At 40.3% G+C, this 20,343-nt stretch overlaps 1 protein-coding gene across 1 annotated transcript; it reads right to left on the bottom strand.

Annotated features, from left to right (window-relative positions):
• Positions 1 to 1,843: 1,843 nt before the first annotated feature.
• On the bottom strand, positions 1,844 to 20,291 carry ANKMY2 (ankyrin repeat and MYND domain containing 2). Its single transcript, XM_015853743.3, has 10 exons — positions 20,129 to 20,291; positions 19,193 to 19,257; positions 14,882 to 15,020; positions 12,773 to 12,871; positions 10,650 to 10,810; positions 9,147 to 9,361; positions 7,978 to 8,113; positions 5,124 to 5,252; positions 4,555 to 4,696; positions 1,844 to 3,408 (listed from the first exon to the last, which is right to left on the bottom strand). The coding sequence occupies exons 1-10, from the start codon at positions 20,193 to 20,195 to the stop codon at positions 3,179 to 3,181; spliced, it is 1,383 nt and encodes a 460-aa protein (XP_015709229.2). The 5' UTR covers positions 20,196 to 20,291; the 3' UTR covers positions 1,844 to 3,178.
• Positions 20,292 to 20,343: the final 52 nt, after the last annotated feature.

Here is a 20,343-nt window from a genome sequence, read left to right as displayed (position 1 = left end):
ACAGAGAGACAAGATGTGCCATACAGAATGCACTGTCCCAGGCCTGCTGACAGCACTGTGGCACTGCACCTGACACTTTCGTCTTCTAATGCCAGTTTCCACTAAAGGATGTAGCAGATCTGTACATAAACAGAAAGTAATACATTTCTTCACAGCTCTTTCTTTTTCCATTTTGCCAAAGGCTTAGTTTCAGTCAATGCTATTTGACATATCAAAGTCCTTCAGCAGCCTGGGGCTTGTCTTCTGAGTTCCTTCTTTTATCCCCTTGCTAGCACTGAGTCATGAAAGTCTAGGCTGGCAGGGATCACTGGAGTTTATCTAGTCCAACTGCTGTTGAAAGCCTGAGATTAGGTTATCCAGTGCTCTGTCAAGGCAAGTCAAATATTTCCAGTGAGGGAGAGACCACCACTTCTTGGCAACCTCCTTCATTGTTTAATTGCACTCCAGAGCAATTTTCTTATATCCAGATGGAATTTTGCCTCCAACAACTTGGGCCTGTTGGCTCTTGTCCTGTCACTCTGCATCCCCATAAAGATAGCTCATCTTCTCTATAGCAACCTCTAGGTACTGTAAGTCTGTGATTAGATCTGAGCTTTTCTCTGAGCTAACGAGCTCACTTCCTCCAACTCTCTGATCATCATGGTGGCATCCTGGCTGGAACCTCTTTTGATTTCTTTGTTCTCTTGAGTCAGGTTGACCAAAACTGGATGCTGTATTCCAGGCATGGCCGAACAAGTGCCAAGCCAAATGAGTTAATTACATCTTTGATCTGCTGATTATACTCTTGTCTTTACCTTCCATGCTGCCAGGGCATACCTCTGGCTCAGGGTCAACTTGCTGCCCACTAGGACTCCTGGGTCTGTTTCATCAGACCCAGACAGATCCCAGCCTGTACTGCTGCTTAGCATTGTTCCATTCCAGATAACTTTATCGTTGTTAAACCTTGTAACTCCTTTCACCTTTTGAAAGTTATTCAGATTCCTTTTATTTTATTATTAATTTCAGCTTCCCTCATTTTCTTGCTTAGATTTATGCATCCTGTAAATGTCCTGAAGTCATTGTCATCAGTGTTGTTTTAAGAGGGAGATCAACACCTTGGTAGGTTTCAAGACAAGTCAGATCAAATTACACTCTGGCTCACATTTTTGCTTAAAGCAGTCCTGTCTAAGTTAGGATCCCTTACAATTCACTAAGTAAATGCAATTCCGAGTTTAACTAAGTTTTTTTGTGCTTCTACAGCTGACCTTGCTCAGGGAGGCAGTCTGTGATGTAATAATCTCAGCTGAGGAAGGCCAAAGTGGAACACTGAGACCCTGATTTAGATTGCACTTATTCTCTTCTGAGATTCACTGTAAAAAGAAGTGTGGCATCCTCTGTTTATGGTTCTGAAGCCTTTTGAAGTTTGAATGAGGACAAATGCAAGCACATAATCTCCACTGGGTAGGCTGTACTTCACACCTACTTCCCATTTTCAAACTTTACCTCCTTGCTTAGGCTTTTCTCACCTAGAAAAGATGTTGGCTGGTGGAATGAAGTCAGAATGTTTGTGGTGGTTTTTATGGTGCCTCTGAGAACCTGAATTGTTGGTCCTGAAGGAATGGCATTATCAGAAAAGCACTGAAGAGAAATATATCCCAGTCAGACCCTGCTATGCAGAGAATTGGGAACCAGCAGTACTCCTGCATTCCCATGACTCCAGATCTATGTTCCAGACATGCATCTTTGCTTTCTGCCCTCTACTCATACACTTGAGCTACAGGAAGCCCATAGATCTCAAGTGGGAACATCACAAAATGTCCTGGTAGGGTTAAAGGATGCAATAAACAGAACTGCCACTCAGCTCTCATCTTTTGAAAACCTTCCCTTTATTATTCACATTTTATTCTTCTAATCCTTGAAATTAAAACACTCTTGATCATACAAAAGGTACATTCTCTGCATTTATGCATCCTCTTAAAATCTTAAGAATAATACACAAAAATGTTCAATATATTAAATAGTAAAAAAATTAATAGCATTTTTACTCTATATGGAAGGTGGTTTGTTTATTCCTCTACGCTGAAGGATATTGCTGTATTCCAAACATATTATTCATCCAACAACTGGAGAATATAAAATCCTACCATCTTTATGCAGCAAGTGGTATTTTAAGTCATGACATTCCCTTCTTTCATGAGAAAATGTAAAACTGAGTGAAAACAGAACAGTTAAGGGATGCTGGTTTTCAAGATATAGTATTTAGCTATAGAAAGCCAAAGTCAAACATCAGTGGTATCAATGAGTGACATTGATACAGTTTATCAGTTGTAGTTTACAAACAGTCCCATTTAATTGTGATCAGGTTCAGCATGTAAAATATTAAACATCTCATATGTTTATGAAATCATTCACATACATCCCAGTGTGCTCAAAGGCATCTTTACCTGAAAGCACAGATTTAGAAACCATTATTTGTAACATTCAAAATAGTTAAAATCCTTCCAGTCTTCCTCCTTCCATTAAACTTTGATAAACTTGGAATATATTGGAGCAAATAAATAATGAGATTAATCTCTTGAAACACACACATTTCACAGTCAGTCTGAGACTTACAAAACAGCTGCATCACTTAATGAAATTGCCACCGAATAGACACTATTGTTGTGCACTCGCAAGTCAAAAGTATTTACAGTAATGTCATGAAAATTGGAGAATTCAGATGAGTATCTTCAGAAGCTTAACTGCTACTGAATTCTTTCAAATAAAGCTTCATAAAGGGGTGCTGGCTTCCCAAGGCTTTTAACTGTAGTTCTGTGTACTTGCAGAAAACAAAAGTCTTAAAAATTATACTTAAAATATTTTTCTGGCTCTAAAACAGTGAATACTCCCAAACTTAAATGGCTGTTTGATCAGATGCTGATAGATTTTACTATGCTTACAGTTGGGCATACATATAGCTGGATTTGCATCACTCTAGTTTTCATCAAATAATAAATAGCTATTTTTATAATCTACAACAGAACCTGAAGACAAACCAGCCAGTGTTTCATCTCAAGATGAACAAAGCTATGCTGTCATTTACAGGGAGCCCTGCATAAGCTGTGCTGTAAGAACTCAGACATGGTCAGCATAAAAAAATTCTTTACGACTATTGGGGTAGAGGGACTTTACCAGAACACTCAGTCCCTTCCAACCTTTCTTATTCCTCAGAATCTTGAATTTTTTGAAGAGCAATGTCAGCTAAGCCAGTCTCACTTTCCAGGGGGCTGTCAGGACGTGGGGCTTGTGCTTCTGGCTCTTTGGTAAGTTCAGTTTCTTCTGTCTGGTCAGTCTGGATCCACAGATTTGGATCCGCTTCTTTGGTAGCATCTGGGCCAGGAGCTGACTGTTCTTCGCTTGTAGAACCAGCCTCTTCTAGTTTTTCTTCATCTACACAAAAAAGAAAACTCATCATCAGTAAACACAGAACTCATCTGCAAGTGAACCATTTTTTTCCTCTGGAAGAATATAAACACTAAGAAACTGCATCAGTTACAGAAGTGAATAGCTTAAGCAAGCTTAATCAAAAAAGACCTAAGAGTTCTGCTCAAGTCTCTGTAAGATTATTCTGAAACAAACCCTGCACAAAGCTCTCATTAGTTTATCTACAATTTTGCCACAGTTCCTTTTTATACATAAAGGAGCAGAGTAGGACTGTATTTCAACTTCCAATTCAAACATGCTTTACTGACACCATGGTTGGCCTTTCAAAGAAAGGCTCCAGGCTGATTAAATGCAGAATACAGGTGGTCTGTAAGGAAGAAAAAAAAGACGTATTTATGTTATCTTTATCTTTACGTAAGAAGCACTTTTGCACATAACAGATCGAAGAAATTCTTTGCTAATTAACAGTTGACCACAATGAACTCCAGCTGAAATGAGTCATCCCAAATTTTCTAACCTGACTGCACGGAAAAGAATCAGCAATTGCAACTTTAGTTCTCAAATAACTTTTTTTTAGAAAAAATTAAGTGTTAAATGACTTTTTGCTCTGACTCTGCTAAGCAGGGGTGGGTTTAGCAATTCTGGAAGGAAAGCAGCCTTGTGGAAAGCCGAAGATATCATCAGAAATTATTAACTGTGGTTTCGTATTTTCCTCTTATGACTGATAACCAGCTGTGAACAATGTCATAACCCAGCCACAGCCCTGCTGAAACCTACCATGGTCCCAACTGGCTATGGAAGGAACAGTCTGCTGTCTTACTATCCAACTCCTCCTAACACCTCCAACAGAAAATTATGTAGCGTGAAACTTCTACGTTACTTGGATTAAAAATCTGGATTTTGAAACAGTGCAGTGTAACTCAAAATGCTTTAGCCGTAAAAACCTGTGCAACCCGTGCTAAAACGTAGATACTGGAAAGCATGCAGCACCTCCAAACTGAAGGAGTAGAATTCCAGCAAATGCAATTATGCTGTTATGCCACAACAAAAATATTTCTCTTAACTGTTACAGATTTTAAGGCTTGTTACTGTTGTTCCTTTTGATACAGTTCACGCCACATTAGTGTCAGCAAGGAAACTAAAAACCCTTACCTTTCTTTTGCTTTTTTTCTTGTTTCCTTTTCTCTTTGGCAGCTTCTAGTTCTTGTTTCTCATGAATTTCCTTCAAGGTCTTGCAGACTTTTTTGTGGGTAAACCAGTGCGTTTTCTGGCAGTTCTGGTCACAGTACATCACCTGAAAGTTACCACAACCATCAATTCATCATGATACATTACAAAAACACACAATACCCTTACATCTTTAGTGCAACAAGTGAAATCTCTATGTGTACTACTTAATGATACTTGTAAGCCATCTGTCAGGCCATACAGTGATTCCAACCTCTATAAAACTCTAGAGGAATAGTTTGTTTAGCTCAACATTGAACATACAGAAATCTTATTCTTTCTTCACCCTTAAACATACACTCTTGGAAATGCAAGTACTCCCACTTGTGAACTGCAGCCACCTCTCCTAGAAGTAGGTGACACGCACGTTTTCAGTGTAGGCTTAGGTGGAATTCCTCACCAGTCTATACAGTAAGTAGTCAAACACTGAAAATCCTCATCACCTCAATGCCACTAACTTTTGTGATCCGTTATAACAATGTATGGCTCCTTACCATCTTACACACTGAACATCTTTTGTCTGCTCCCTTTTCCCCGCACGTGGTACAGAATTCAGCATCCACAAAACCCACTTGGCCAGTGATGGCTTGTGTAAGCACAGAAAAAGCTGTAGGGTCAGAACCCTGAAAGACAAGGAGGGGTAAAGAGAATAATTTTGTAAAACACAGAAAATGCCACAATTATACACTATGTTTCAGGAAAAAAAAAAGAAGCACTATCACAAAGAGGGGCAACAAAAAGCAATTCAAGCCTCCAAGTGGCCAGCTGTGGTCTCACTCGAGGTGCTGTAGCAGCACAGCATTAAACTACAACATATAACTCCAAGTAACACACATATTTATATACATTTTGTATACAAAGTGACCTTAGTCCTTAGCTCCAGTAGAAAGGAAGATCAAAATGTTCCTTTTTTTATCCCATAAAATGAGTCCCATTTGAAGGCAACTAGCTCTCAGCTTGTGAACATGTGCTTACATTCTGAAGCAGCAGTGGCTGCACAGGATGGCTCCTCATTCTGTAGCTTTGTTCTGAATCAAAGCCAGCAAGCGTAGAGCAATGAAACTAAAATCTGAAGGCGATGTTAACAGCAGTTTTTAATAACTGCATGTTGTGGGATTATTCGCAAAGTCCATTATAGGGAATGTACCCCTTCCTTAACTGAATGAATACTGACAGTGAAAAAAATGATTTTGGAAGAATGTGTTATTATTGCAGGACTAACAGTGGCACTACCTCAGATGTAAGCGGTGATTCATTTAATGAGTAGTCCCAAGAAACAGCTAAATGATACATTAACTGTGCTGCTTTCAGGTACAACAGACAGCAATTTAAATGCAACAAATATGACACGAAGTGCCTGTCTAAGTCTGTTTATTCAGACAACTGTTATTTTCCTGGACAGGCAAACTAGATAATTTAAAGCGTAAATATTCCCCACTGATGTCACTGCATTTGGACAACAGATTCCCACTCAGTGAAGGGAACAGGCTCTACTTTTAATGCTCTGTTAAGTCCTGAAGATTAATTGCGTAAGTTATAAGTCTGGATCTCCAAATTAAGCATTTAGTCACATTAAAACACGGAAACAAAGCTCAGAAGCTTTGTACCTTCTGAGGTTCACAAATATATCACTGATAGCTTTCCTTCCCTCATCTGAAATAACACCTGAAATATGCACATCACTTTCACCTCTCACTTTTGTGCTGCCTGTTCTTTGTGCCATTCTGCTATGGGAATATCCCACAGCCTTTGTTGCTGTATCTGAATGTTACTGTAATGTGTCTGCTGGGTGAATTAATGTCCTGTTCTTATTACTATAATTAATGCTATTAACGAATACTCAATCCCATTCAAGAACTCAGTGGTCTTTTCAAAGTCACCCATTTGTAGATCCTACACAGCAGGTTTCTGTAAATTAGTCTCTGTGCTGACACACAGGTACATCTTTTTAGAAAGGATTTTCATTTAACACTGCTATTCTGCTGTACTCAGTGCACTCAGAGTACAGAACAAATGGTCAGAACCTGGAATTCTCAAGAAAATTATTTGCATATTATTATTTAGATGTTATTTACAGTATCCTTCCCACATGTCACATGCAGTAACATTTAGTATATTTTACTGGTAAACATCAACTAAGGATTATTTTGAAGTAACAAAGGAAGAAAATGTCAGGTTGCCTTGGCTCTAAAGAAATCCTTAAACAAAAGTCAGACCAGCAGAAGCATTCAGGGCTATAATGACTGCAGCAACGCTGAGATGCCCAGACTGAATCCAAGTAATTGTATGTGCTGAAGGTCAAGGGCTTCCAGGAAATTAAATTTTTATTGCATCTCCTTTCCAGTAATGGACAGAAATACAGTGTAACTAAAGGAAGAAGGCAGAAAAGACTGCAAGCTCTTCTAAGAAGAAACAGAGAGGAAAATGTTTACTCTAAGGCAGCTCTTAATGCATCATGAAGGTCTATGTTTTCACACTGTGTTTATTTTCCTGGCTTAGACAAACAGTAGGGATTGCATTAAGCCTCAGGACATTTTCATTTACTGGAGCCACTTAAGATGGAGGCTATTTTTAACTCACTCAGCATAATCCAAGTATGAGACAAAACTGTGCTTTTTTCCAAGTGTCAGAACATACAAGATCTTGCTCTCAGGGACCAGAAAGAACATATGTTAAAAATATGTTAAAATATAAATGTATATATATATAGAATTAAAACTCTTGCGTAAGATTGATTATAAATTAATGAAAACTACTGAAGGGTGAGTTAGCAAAGATGAAATGCTGAAGTTAGCCATTTTACTTGTAATTAGGGTCTCCTAATTCAGATACACAGCGTACAGTAGATGGCATTGTCTCGTCTCTCCCTCTGATAAAGGGAGCTTCAGAGAACGTCCTTCTATTACCACGTATTACCGATTTTCCCATGTGCACTACAAATAACTGATGTATTAAACTAGGAAATGACTCAATCTGAAATCTATTTAGACTTGGGAGGGGAGTTAGGGAGCAAGTAAAACTGCATTGGAAAAGAAACACTGAATGGACATCCCAGAACAGGAAAAGAAAGTTCTGACACAGAAACAAATTGCCTCAATTTCCTTTAACAGCTCAGGCATTTAAGCATTCACTATCAGACAGAAAAGAACCTACTAGGTTGGAATAGTATAGAGAGTTTTCCTGCGACATGTAAAATAAACTCCAGCTTGTCAGAAAGTTCAGGGACATCCAAAACCTTTGCTTAATACAAGACACTGAAGAAGCTGAGAGGGAGTAAAGAAAGCTTACTTTAAACTGAATTTACTATGCAAATTATTAGAAAATATTATCTTGATAGAAAAAGCTTACCAGTTCAACAGGAGCAATACTCCTCACAAGCTGCTGGAGCAACGTAGCTTCACAGTAAGGAAATTTCCGGATACTTTCTCGAATCAGCTTCTCTTGGTATACAGGGAAACCATCTTTATCTCTCCCTTTCAAGAGACTAAATTTTTTTAAAGACAAAGTAAGGTAAGAAATCAGACAGTAACTGCTCAGGGACAAGAACAAACACAGCATCCAGTACTTCACCCTCCTCACTCTTTCCTATCCCAAATATAACTAAAAGAATGCTCTGAAATGACTACTTTACTTACAGATCCCATTACCCAATGAAAAAGAACCAGCTATAGGTGGACAAGTAGCAAAGCACTCCCTGTATTTAAAAATGAACATTGTGAAAGTGAGCAGTAAAGAACAGCAATACTTTAACTTAAAATTCTACTTTATTTACATTTAGTACCACGCTGTAGTCCTGATGCTTCTGTATTTATTTGGTTGGCTCTTGTGGTTCACTGATGAACAATTTCATTTCAGAATGTGAAAGCTGCCTTTATGATTTATTTTCAGTATCACCTGAAGGTCCACAGAGCTCCAATGTGACCTTTCTAAAGGTCAGGCCGCTTACCTTAAGATCAGGCAGTTTTATAACTCTGACTGTGTTCTGAGGTTCTGTCTACTTGATTTAAGAGCCCAAGTCTCATCTAAAGCCAGTGGGATTTGCAGCTCTCAATTGCTTAAGTGTTTCTGAAGAGAAATCTCACCGTCTCAATGCTAGAGAGCAAAATGGCAAAAGAATTGTTCCCAGATGATCCATGCTAGACTCTTAAGAAATCCTTTCGTTCAAGACTATCAATCCCCTCTTTTTCTCCACCCATAGAACTCTCTGCTACTTCGCGGCGTATGTGGGATTGCCAAGTTGTAACCAGTTTTAGCACAGACCTGAAACCCAAGGATTGTTTCCTTCGTACCCCAGGAAAGGACAATACCACTGGGAAAAAAAAGAGAGTCGGTGCAACCCTGAAGTGACTGAAGTGGGAATACTTCAAAATCTACTTGGCAGAGCCTCTACTAGAGACAGCCCAACTCCTATGATTATTCCAGTTGCCTTTTTCTGGTATCTGTAAAGTTTAGATCAAGTAGGATTGTAAAGCCAGTTGATAGATACACCCTTCGGACCTTCCTGCAGAAATCCGTACCTTTTGATAAATCCATCCAGTTTATCCTCTCGCTCTTTTAAGAACGTAACACATTTCTGGAAGATGCAACTGATGTAGTGCATTTTCATAGCGAGTACTTCATTCATATCTTTCTGCTTCATGCATTTCTCACAAATGAGATCCAGAACCCTGTAACATTTCTGCAGTGCTTCTACTTCAGCCAATAGAGGGTTCTCTTTTACCAGCAACACAATCTATGAGAAAAAAAAAGTTATCCAATTCAGAGCTAGTGTTTTTTAAACTTACTGCTATTAACGGTTAGATAAGTCTTTCCATCTAAACTTCAGTGGAGTTTTGACTATTCCTCTCCTGCCGTCTTACGCTGTTTTCCCCTTCTCTTGTCAGTGTCTTTATTTAGTATTTTGCAATTCCTGTACATAAAGCGCTCAAAATTAAGACTGGCATTAAAATATCTAAGAAATAGATGCCCTGGTGGCGCAGTGGTAGGAATGTCGCATTGCAACACCGGAGGCACAGGTTCGAATCCCCCTGTGCCGCAAGTGTTAGAAGTGCCGCTCTGCTACACAGGGGCTCAAATCCCAGGGGTTGGACTCTCTAAGGTCCCTTCCAACCCGCACGAGACTATGATACTATGACTATGATGATGATGAAATAGAGCTACCTGAAGAATTAAAACCATTTTAAAAGAAACATTTAGATAAACTACTATGCACTGCCCTAAGATTTGTTTCCTTTCTGAAAACCTAAATAAACGAGATCTACATGATTTAAGAGGCTTCAGAGAACACAGCAACCTCACACATACTCGGAATGCTTTAGGTAGACTAATAACACACTGTGCTAACCACTTCCAAAAGAGACCGTACCCTCTACTCACTAAATTAGCTGCCAGTTTGTATATGCTGCAGATACTTGGTTGGCAACCACTGACAAATTCCCAGCTTTGGACAGCAGGCCCAAGGAATTTGTCTTTGAAATTAGACGCATTGATTTCTCTGAACTACACAGGAGGAAAAATCCTAAAAGAAACCCCAATTTTTTAAGCAGCAAATACACTGGGAAGTAAAAATAAACATCTCTTGCATATGCTGCCAGAAACAGCAACAGCCGTTACTATGGTGAGCCAGTGATTCATGTAGGAAGATACATGCTGGGACAAGCATGGAGAGAACACTGACAATTTGTCAAGGTAGGGAATTGTCTGATGTTTCCATTTCAAGTAAGGGTAGGAAAAAAATAAATCCAGAAAAGAAACCAGTATGTGTTCTTCTGTGTTAAAAATAATCTCTCTGATTAATAGTATTATTCTGAGAGTCTGACTTATACGAACACTGAAATTGCTTCATTTTTGAATCATGTCTAGACATTAGGCCCAATTCTCTGTCAGTCTCAGAAGCATCTGAGTTAGTGGATAATGCTTTTCACCTTAACTGGACTCACTGAAGAACTGAGTGCCTTTTGACATAGAAGTAAAACCAGCGCCCACACCAACAAACACATTCAATTTACACATCACTCTACCTTAACAGGATGCATATTTGTAGTAGTAATAATTTTATGGAGCGGCCCAGCTAACTTTACTGGCAGTTTTGGCTCTTTATCTAAGCCTTGCAGTTTAGTATAGTAGTCCAGCCTTTCACGTGGAAAGAAGTTGTTGATGATGGTCACGCAGTCATGCTGACCTAGAAGTACATGAGGAAAAAAATAAATCATGTAACCATCACATGAAAAAGAATGACCTGAAACCAAAGCTAGTATAAGCAACGCAGGTGAGCGTTACGCATGAAGAAGCTAAGCATTATATGATATGCAGTGTTAACAAGCAGGTCTTGTTTTTCTTCTATAAAGTATGTGACTTTTTGGCTTCCAGAAGGAAATGATTTCATGACATTTCATTCTACAAATGCCACCCCCTTCATGCATCTTTCCTCCCTGCTGAGCCAGAGTTAAATAAGTGTTTCTCAAAGTCGTTCACCATATTCACAATCGAGCCATAAGAAAAGTCAGTACGCTGACTCTGAGGTACAACTCTCCGAATAGCATCTCATAGGCGTTACAAGCTTTCAAGAGTTTTCTCCACTTTGCAGCCTGAAAAAAATTGTATTGTGACTTCTTACACATTTCAGACAGAGAGCAGTGTATTCATCTGAAGAACAGAACGTGTGGAAAACATCCTAGGGAAAAACAACAGCAAGGATCGTGATGAAATAGGATGAGAAAAGTTGCATCCCCTTCTTGTTTTCTACATCTGACAAAGTGATGGATTACCAGGCTGAAAGGAAAATAGTGTTTAGTTTCTGTACTTCAGGGCTACATTCTTTAAACTGACTGATGTATCTTGGCACTGACTCCCTTTATCAGCAGCAGAAGACACAACCAACCAAATTCCAGCATTTAAAACCCTTCAGTGTTTTAGAAGACTGTTCTAAGGTAACAGAGCACAGTGTCACACAAATGACAGTGAGGAAGTATCCTCACTTCCCACACAAAAACAGATGACTTAAAGTTGACTGGACAGAGAACAAAAGATAACAGATTCCAATGTTCAGCCTGTCTCAGTGTGTGTGGAGATATTTGCAGTGATGATGCAATGGGTTTTTCAATGAGCATTCTCAAAAATTGTGTTGGAGTCATCATTACCCATTCACCAAATGATGCAATTCAACAACACATTCAAAACCAATATCTGCTCTCCAAATTCCAAGTATAAGTAATAGAAGTGGACTTTCTTCAACACATTAAGTACATAGTTAAGGATTTGCTGCTTGAAACTCAAGTGAGTGCTGGCCATCTTTATCTCCCAAAAAGAATAAAAGCAGATAGGATCTAAATTGAAGCTGCACTAACTCATTATTACAGGAAGTAAATGTAAATGTCAAGGTAAGCTTCTTCCAGAACACTTAACGGACTTCTGAGAGTTCTCAGATGTTTAAAGAATATGAGAAGGCTGAGATCAAATGAAAATGGATGCTCATTTTTAGTTCCTGGGGGGGGTCATCTGGAAAGCAACAGCTGATTTCTGAAAAAGACGCTGCTTTTTCTGGTTATATTTTATCACACAACTTTGCTGGAAACAGATAGGAAGTGCTATATTTGGGTTATATTTGGGAATGCTAATCCAGGAATATCCCAGCACTGTGCCAAAGTCGGTAAAGAAGTTGAAAGGAGTTTAGAAGAGAAGAAAAAAGAACCACAGCAACAGAAAGAAGCCTGGCTGCATGTTCTGCCCAGGGTCATGTTGCACACTGCAGTGGCAACACTTGCCTTATTCTAACCAAGCTGAGATCAGTAAGTACCAACCTATGTCAGAACAGGTCCTGAGATTTCTCCCTCACACACGTGGAGGGAGAAAAGCAGGGGGTGACTAACCACAAACGTGACCAGTTTCCTCTTACTATTTGACAAGAGATGACAGTGCATAAACATGCACACTTGGAGAGCAGCAGCATTTGTTCTTACAGATACCATCACTTGGGCATCTATTAAACACAAACTGACTGTTAAAAGGATGAGATGTGGAAAAAAAAATAAATGACAAACAATGGAGTTAGTTCAAAACAGGTCATTAAACAACGTTTCTCCAACAAAGAGCACCAAAATCTGACGTGTTACTTTAAGGATTTCAGAAAAGACTTTGAGCTTACCCACAAAAGCAGCCATCTGAGCTGCTGTCCTTCCCACAGAATTGACAACATCAGTCTCAGCTCCAGCCTCCAACATCATCCAGGTGATTTCTTTGTTTCCTGCATTTGGGGAGAAGATACGGGCAATCAGGCAGGACAAACCACAACTTGTATTTCCTCATGTAAGAGCAAAATTAAACTTTTTATTAAGACCCAATATGTGTAACAGTGAGGAAAAAATAAGAATTTTAAGTACATTAAGAATTAACTATGAGAAATACACATTGTTGCCTTCTTCTTTACAGTCCCAAAGGGTTACATCGAAGTCAATTCACACAGGGTAAAACTCTGCCCTCCGTAACACACATTCAGCTCCCTGTAGAGCTTATGGGAGTCACATGCATACAATTACACTAGCAATCGGTCCCCCTGGATAGCAGTACAGAAGCAAATTCTACTAATCTCGTTTGACAGTTCAACTAAACGTTTGCTATTCTAAGAATAAAAAACTCAGTGCTGTTATGTTGCAGGAGCACAGAGAAGGGAACAGATTGTTCTTTTCTCCTCAGCAGGAACTGGGTGTTCAGACTGGGCTAAATACCAAATAAAATGAAGCTAAAATTTGGTGGGAAGATTATATGACATAATTGGTGCCCTTAGAGGCTATTAAGGACACTTGTCACCACTTGTGCTGGTATGTTTGCTTTAACAGTTGCTGTGCACGTGCTCACTGAGAAGAAAAAGTGAATATAAAAAAAGAAGGGGCCGGCAGACAGAAATTAGTATTTCTGACTTTAAAACAAAGGCTCTGTGTCAGAAGTGCTCAAGTGCCTTTTCCACTCACAGGTAACAAACCTTTAAGTCAACATTAAGAAGCATTAAAACCCAGATTCAAATCACAGCTGGTAGAAAATGATAAAAGCCCTGCGATTTCAATAATGCTGCAGGCATTTAACAGCCTCTGACAGTTTGTTCCCATCTACTTGCTGCTCTCTGGATATTGCTCAATGCCACAAACCTTTTAGCAAAGTTTGAGCAGCATCCTGAGCCAATTGAGGCATCACAGCCCTGTTTTTTTATTTTCCTTGTTTTCTTTTGTATTTACAATGAAAGAAAGCAGAGTTTAAACTCTACCTGGTAACAAACGTTACATCTGACCAAAAAGGAGGTTCTAGGGAAGTAGGTGGCCTAATAGAGTAGATACGTAAAGTAATACAGCATTTCCAATTCTAACTCTTATGTGGAAGGAATGCTGTTTTTATGCAATGCCTTTTCCTCACTTGAGAAAATTACTGTTCTTTGCATCAGGAACACAAGAAAAGCAAGAGGAACATTGCAAAGCTCCACCTGAACTGGGAGAAGATATATATAGCTATAAGTGCCCTAAACAGTTGGGGCTGTTTAGTCTGGGGAAAAGGAGGCTGAGACCTTATCGCCCACTGTGCTCACAGTGAGAGTGGGTCTGGTCTCTTCTCACTAGTGACAAGTGACAGGACGAGGGGAAATGGCCTCAAGTTGTGCCAGGGTAAGTTTAGATTGGATGTTAGGAAACACTTCTTTACAGAAAGGGTAGTTAAGTACTGGAATAGGCTCCCCAGGGAGGTGGTTGAATCGCCATCCCTGGATGTGTTTAAGAGCCATTTGGATGTGGTGCTCAGGGATATGATTTAGCAGAGGGTTGTTAGAGTGAGGGTACTATGGTTAGGCTGCGGTTGGACTTGATGATCTTCAAGGTCTTTTCCAACCTGGGTAATTCTATGATTCTATGATATGATTCTAAAGAAGGCAGTGTGGTGCAGCATCCTTTCCAGCATAACAGAATATAATTAAACGGTGAATCCCACTGTGCACAAAAATGATCACCAGAATGAATTTAGGCATGTGACCAAACAGAACTAAGTACAGATATGATACAGGCCTCAAAAAGCTGAACAAAGAAAAACGTTATATGAAAAAGCCAGCAACTCCCCCATTCCACTGTCCTGCTGATTCTCAGCACACTAACATGAGCCATGTAAATAACAGTAAGCCTGAGTCATACTAAGGTGTCAACGCTTTCCTTCTACTTATTAAGTCAAACTGTATACACCAATGTCACAAAATTCAGAGCTAAACTTCACAATAAGTTACCTGAAAGCCCAGCAAACATCAAGGCAGTGTATCCATGTTCATGTTCGTTGCAGTTAACATCAGCTCCATGTCGCAAGAGCAACCTGCACATGTCTACTTTCCCTTTGTACGCCGCATGCATTAAAGGAGTCATGCCATGCTAAAAAGGGGAAGGAAGAAGCACGCAAAAAGAATTAGTTGTATCTCTTGATTCTCCTGCCACTGATAATTTTCACTTGCTCACACATACTAAAAGTCCCTGCCAAAGCACGTGTTGCATTAAGGAGTAAAACAGGTCACCAAATGTTGATGAAGAAACGTGGTTACTGACACTCAGCAATATTTCCATTCTCTGTAGTGTTTTCTGATGATACTGTTATATATGTGAAACCAGACAAGGCTTAAAGACAGTGAAAACCATTTCCCACAAATCACACGTTCTCTTTGTAAGTTGGGAGCATTCCAGACAGCCAGTTCTTGTCACAGGAGAAGCTTGTTGCACAAAACCTGTCACACTCCTCAGTGGTTATTTTTTCCCCTGCATTAAATGATCAGTAAAATTAGCAATAGGGTCGGATTGTCTTTGCTATTAGAAAGATTTGGGCTTTCTAAAACCTGTGTTGTTTAGTCATGCTTGTTGGTAACCATTCTGTCCTCTCTCCCACTCACCTGTCCTGCTGGCATTGTGTTTCATGTCCTACACCAGACAGAGCCCTAAATGCCTTTTTAAAGCCATTCCTGGCTCTAACTAGACCCTAACGACCACAGGTCTCAATTCTCACCTTTTGATAAACCATACAAAAGGGATTGGGCTGAGCACGGGAGGCCCTGACCTATCAGAACTGCACTAATGTAATTACTGATGCAAAGGTGGGTAAGCCCTAGGGGAAAGTTTCCAAACAGCGTCAGGGTAACATGCACGGCTACACTTCACATACACCATTACTGCAGCTCCATGATCTCATATAACCTAATAGTTTGAGTCTCAATGTAATTTTATTTCTATAGAACAAAACCTAAAGGCGAGAGAAATCGAGCAAGTTTTAACAATTTTCAGTATAATTTCATGACTCCCTGCTCTAAATGGCAACATCAAAAAACAAATTTATGGCTGCACTTTATTTCAGTAAGCTGAGATAATTTCACATGCTGCAATATAAGCTGCTATTAAAGAAACGTGAGACATTCACGGAACAAACTTGTGGCTGTTTTTGTTAGGTTTCATTTGTGGTCCTGTAATGGAAAGAAAAGCATTCTATCTCACTGTGCAGAATATACTGCAAACAGCAACGTTTTAGAGGCCAGTTTGGAGGCATCTGGTTCAGCAAGATACTTGAATTGTAAAAACACCTCTGACTTAATAGGAATAGCACTAAAAGCTGCTTGTCCAGTGTCCTGGTTTCAGCAAGTATACGACCGGAACTGTCATTCAATGAAAGCCTTTAGAATTTCCAGCCTTAAAGCTTTCGAGTAAGATCATCCTTATCCAATTAAATATGCTGCAAGCTGGATTTGGAAAGCAGTCAATACATACTTGAATGAATAATTCTATCCACAGTTAAGTATGAACTAATTCTAATATGAAATACCGTTTAGTGAGTGCAGATATCTCTCACAGTTATAGTCTTCCTCTTCCTCCTCTGCCATCTTGCTGGTTTCACATATGTAACACATCGCATTCCTGACAATGGAGTAGCTGCAAAACCCTGCACTGAAGGTAACTAATAGGAGTGGATACACACAGGCAAGCTGCTGTTGCAATTCCAGTATTCAGTTCTGTAACTAGCAGAGAGATGTGGACTGTTTGTAAAAGACACGCATTATATTATAGTGAACAGCAGTATTATCAAACTAGGAAACAGAAAGTAATGCTGCCGATGTCACTGGCATACTCTGTACTACAATTCTTAACAACCTTAATGTTATCTTAAGCGTGGAAAAAGTGCGAAGCCTTTTCAGGTCAAACCCCTCTGGAAAGGGGTAGGAAAAGAGCTATGAATATAGTCTGATTACTGGAGGACACATAACTTTAGGTACGATATTTAATAAGTCAAGGTACTAAAGGTACTAAAATCTGACTGAAGGTATTGAAATCTGACTTGGCCCTTGTCTAAACATACACACAGAAAGGACTGTTGACTGTCAGTGATTTTGGATCTAAAAGAAAGTAGACCAGTTGGAATACAAGGCTAGAAACATTCAAACCAGAAGTTAACAAGACACTGTCTTATGCATTAATGTATTTTTTTTTTAATCAACAAGTGAGTTATGTGCATGAAATTAATTGTGTTTGCATGTTTGCTGTAAGAGCAAACAGAAAATTGCTGTAAAACTATGCTCACTCTGTGGACTCTCTCATGCGAAAAGAACTACAAGGAAGGAAATGAATTCCTAGTTCCCAAGTGAATTCTGCTATCCTTTTAGTATCTAAGCACTTGATTGTCAAGGCTCCAATTCCTCACTTCTTAAATTAACAAAAGTGAATAAAAAATAACAGCAGTAATACAGTAATAATGTGGAGTTCAGGATAACAGCTAAGGCAGTGGAGAAAGAAAAGAAGACCTGATGCACTCAGAGCAGTCTCCAGTCGTCACGACCTTGGATAACAGACAAAGCTAATATTTGATTGGTGTTTCATACACTATTTATGTTCAAATATTAGAATATCACATTACAGGCAAAATAACTTGGAACAGAAAAAAAAAAAGTAAAGCTGACATGAAACAACTGCTGGATTGAAAATCCTAAATAAATCTGAACATGCATCATTGCATTTATCACTGCTGGGGAAGCAGGGAGGAAGGAGACTACCAGAAGTCTGTGGCACGAGCTGTTTAAATATACCCAAGGCACATACTGTTTCTTCTTTAACAATATCCTGAGGCATAATTCAGCTATGGTGCCTATTAATAAACCATATCCTCTCAGCAGTAATCCTACATGTTGCACTAATAATGCATCATGGGTGCACTAGTCCAGCAGCTGCACAAATATAAATGCTTTGTAAACTCATAAATTAAAACTCACAAACACATTTATCTCGGGTTCCTAAAGTTTACTGTCAAGCTGAGCATGATTAGTTTGTCAGGAGCTTTTGAAATTCATAACTATTTAAAACTTAATTAAACTGTATTTAAAAACAATCAGCAAATGGATCCGTCAGCAGTACAAAAACTGCTAATAGTATCCCAGAAACATAACCAATATTGTTGACCATTGTAATAATACTGTTGATCATTGTAATAAAGAGATCATTTCCCTGTACTCAGAACTCATGAGAGCCCATCATCCTGAATACTTTGTGCAGTTTCAGGCCCTCCACTACAATAAAGGCAGGGACAACTGCAGTGAGGGCAGCACATTATCACCTAGACATGGCAGGAGCCCCCAGGTTGGGGGCTGGAGCATTTGTGAAGGGAGGCTGAGGGAACTGGGTTAGGTCAGCTGGAGAGCAGATGGCTCCATGGGGACATAAAAGCAGCCTGACTCTTCAGTTATGGTGGTGGGAAGGCAAGAGACAATGAGATTAAGTTCTGAGGTCCTCTCTAGCCTAAACTCACTGGTTGATCCTCTAAAGTGGAAAAGCATAAAATGATATGAAGTACCTACTCAAGAACAGACACGAGCCATTGGACACTGTTTAAACTTAATGAACTACTCAGGGATCCAACATGCATACAGGACAACTACATTTTTGCCTTCATGTCACATTTTACACTCACATTGCATGCTTTAGAACAACACTGTATAAAGAAAGAAGGGGAAGACTCTCCCACAAGTCTTTTCTTCCAGACTTTTCACCCATCTTTATGTCACACTGAAGAATTATGTCTTGTACACAGCTCTCACCTCTGACTTTGCAAAAGACAGCACTTCCCACTTCTGACCTAGTTGTTCATGCTCTCTGTTTAAGGTTCAGCAAAGATGAGGTGCAAACGAGGGATGGGTAAAATGTAAGGACAGGTGCTCTTTATTCACACTACCCGCTGTTCTATAAACAGATGGGCTGCACAGCTTGGTGGGGGGTGACTAGAAGCCAGGTATGCCCTCAATTGTCTTGCTGCAGTGTTCAACTTACCTTATAGACACCAAAGCTCATGTAGTAATTTGAGAGAAAATACACAGCGTGTATTACACAAAGTAACATCAAACTTCCTTTAGAAAAAGCTTAGAGCTTTTCAAAGGTTCATTATTCAGCTGCAGGCTGGAAACTTCAGGGGAGTTCTGACTTCCAGGATTCTGCATTATAAAGTTATTTAACACTAGGCAGGCCTTTGGACCCGGTCTTTTAATTGCTAAACCCAGTACAATGCTCGTACAGTTGTGTCATACCTCATCCAAGCAATTGACATGGACGTTCTTGCTGCCCAGCAGCCTTCCAGTCTCTTCAACATTCCCTTTAATTAAAAAGAGACAGAGAGAAAAGGGGGTGAGAAGAAGAAATCAAGAATCAGGGGGAGAAAACCAGTTCTATCTGAATTAGAATAAAAACCCTTGTAACTAAGCATCAATAAATCCATCACACCTGGTGATGAGGCATGGGAATGAGCATCTCTTCAGTACACATCAGACATTCAAACAAACAGAAATTAAGGAATACCGAGTCTCAAACTGGGGAATTTCATTTATTGACAGAGAATTCTAATCAGCCAAGTTAAACTATTTTAACAGTGTCCTACTTAATAAAAATAAGGCTGATATTCCCATTGAACAAAGGGCTTCCTATTTAACTTAAGTGAAAGAAAGCGAGGTTCATTCCGGACATCAGGCTCCAGACCTTTAAGGGTCCCTTCCACAACTCCAAGGATTCTACGATTCTACCTACTGTAGGTGTCTCTGTTGATTGCAGGAAGGTTGGACTGGATAACCTTTAAGGGTCCCATCTAACTCAAACTGTATGATTCTATAAGGAAAAGCATTTAACATCAGCGATAAGAGCTGCGGGACACCCCAGAGGAGCACAAGTCCTGTTAATCTGCCTGCAGAGCCATGCTGTACGGCAGCACTACAGGCTGGAGGCCTGGGTTATCCCCAGCAAGACACCTTCTCATCGCACATCAATCAGGCACGTCGACACACACGGCTCACACCAACACACACACGACGCGATGTTCCCAGCACGGCCGGGCCGGGCCGATCCCGCTGGGCGCAGTGAGACGCGGGCCGCCCTTCGCCCGCCGGCCGCGAACAGCCACGGACGGCGCCGCCGAGGCCCACGGCAGCGTGGAGCCCTGGGCGCGGGAGCCGCGAGCAGCAGGCCGGGCTCACCTTTAGCGATCACTGCCAGCAAGTCCTTCTCCTCCGGGCTCAGCTCCCCTTTCCTCGGGGGAGCCATGTCGCTGCCCCAGCCCTCAGGGCAGGCTCGGGGCGGCACCGCCCAGCCCGGCGAGCTCCGCACGGCCCGGCCGCACGTCGAGCCGCAGCCCGCCCCGCCAGGTTCCGGCCCCGGGTCGCACTACGCGTGCTGCCGTGCGGGGGGAGCT

The sequence above is a fragment of the Coturnix japonica genome, chromosome 2 (genome assembly GCF_054131305.1).
Source record: "Coturnix japonica strain WE chromosome 2, WE-NBRP24, whole genome shotgun sequence".
Classification (NCBI taxonomy): Eukaryota; Metazoa; Chordata; class Aves; order Galliformes; family Phasianidae; genus Coturnix; species Coturnix japonica.
The sequence above is the reverse complement of the archived record's forward strand: the minus strand, read 5'-3'. Positions and strand labels throughout refer to the sequence as shown.

Excerpts from the sequence above, each read along its gene's own strand:
- ANKMY2 (XM_015853743.3), bottom strand. The coding sequence starts at position 20,195 with ATGGCTCCCCCGAGGAAAGGGGAGCTGAGCCCGGAGGAGAAGGACTTG. Across the intron at positions 19,258-20,128 it reads GCTGGCAGTGATCGCTAAAG|GGAATGTTGAAGAGACTGGA; the intron begins GTGAGCCCGGCC and ends TTTTAATTAAAG. Across the intron at positions 5,253-7,977 it reads GTATTGCTCCTGTTGAACTG|GGTTCTGACCCTACAGCTTT; the intron begins GTAAGCTTTTTC and ends CTTGTCTTTCAG.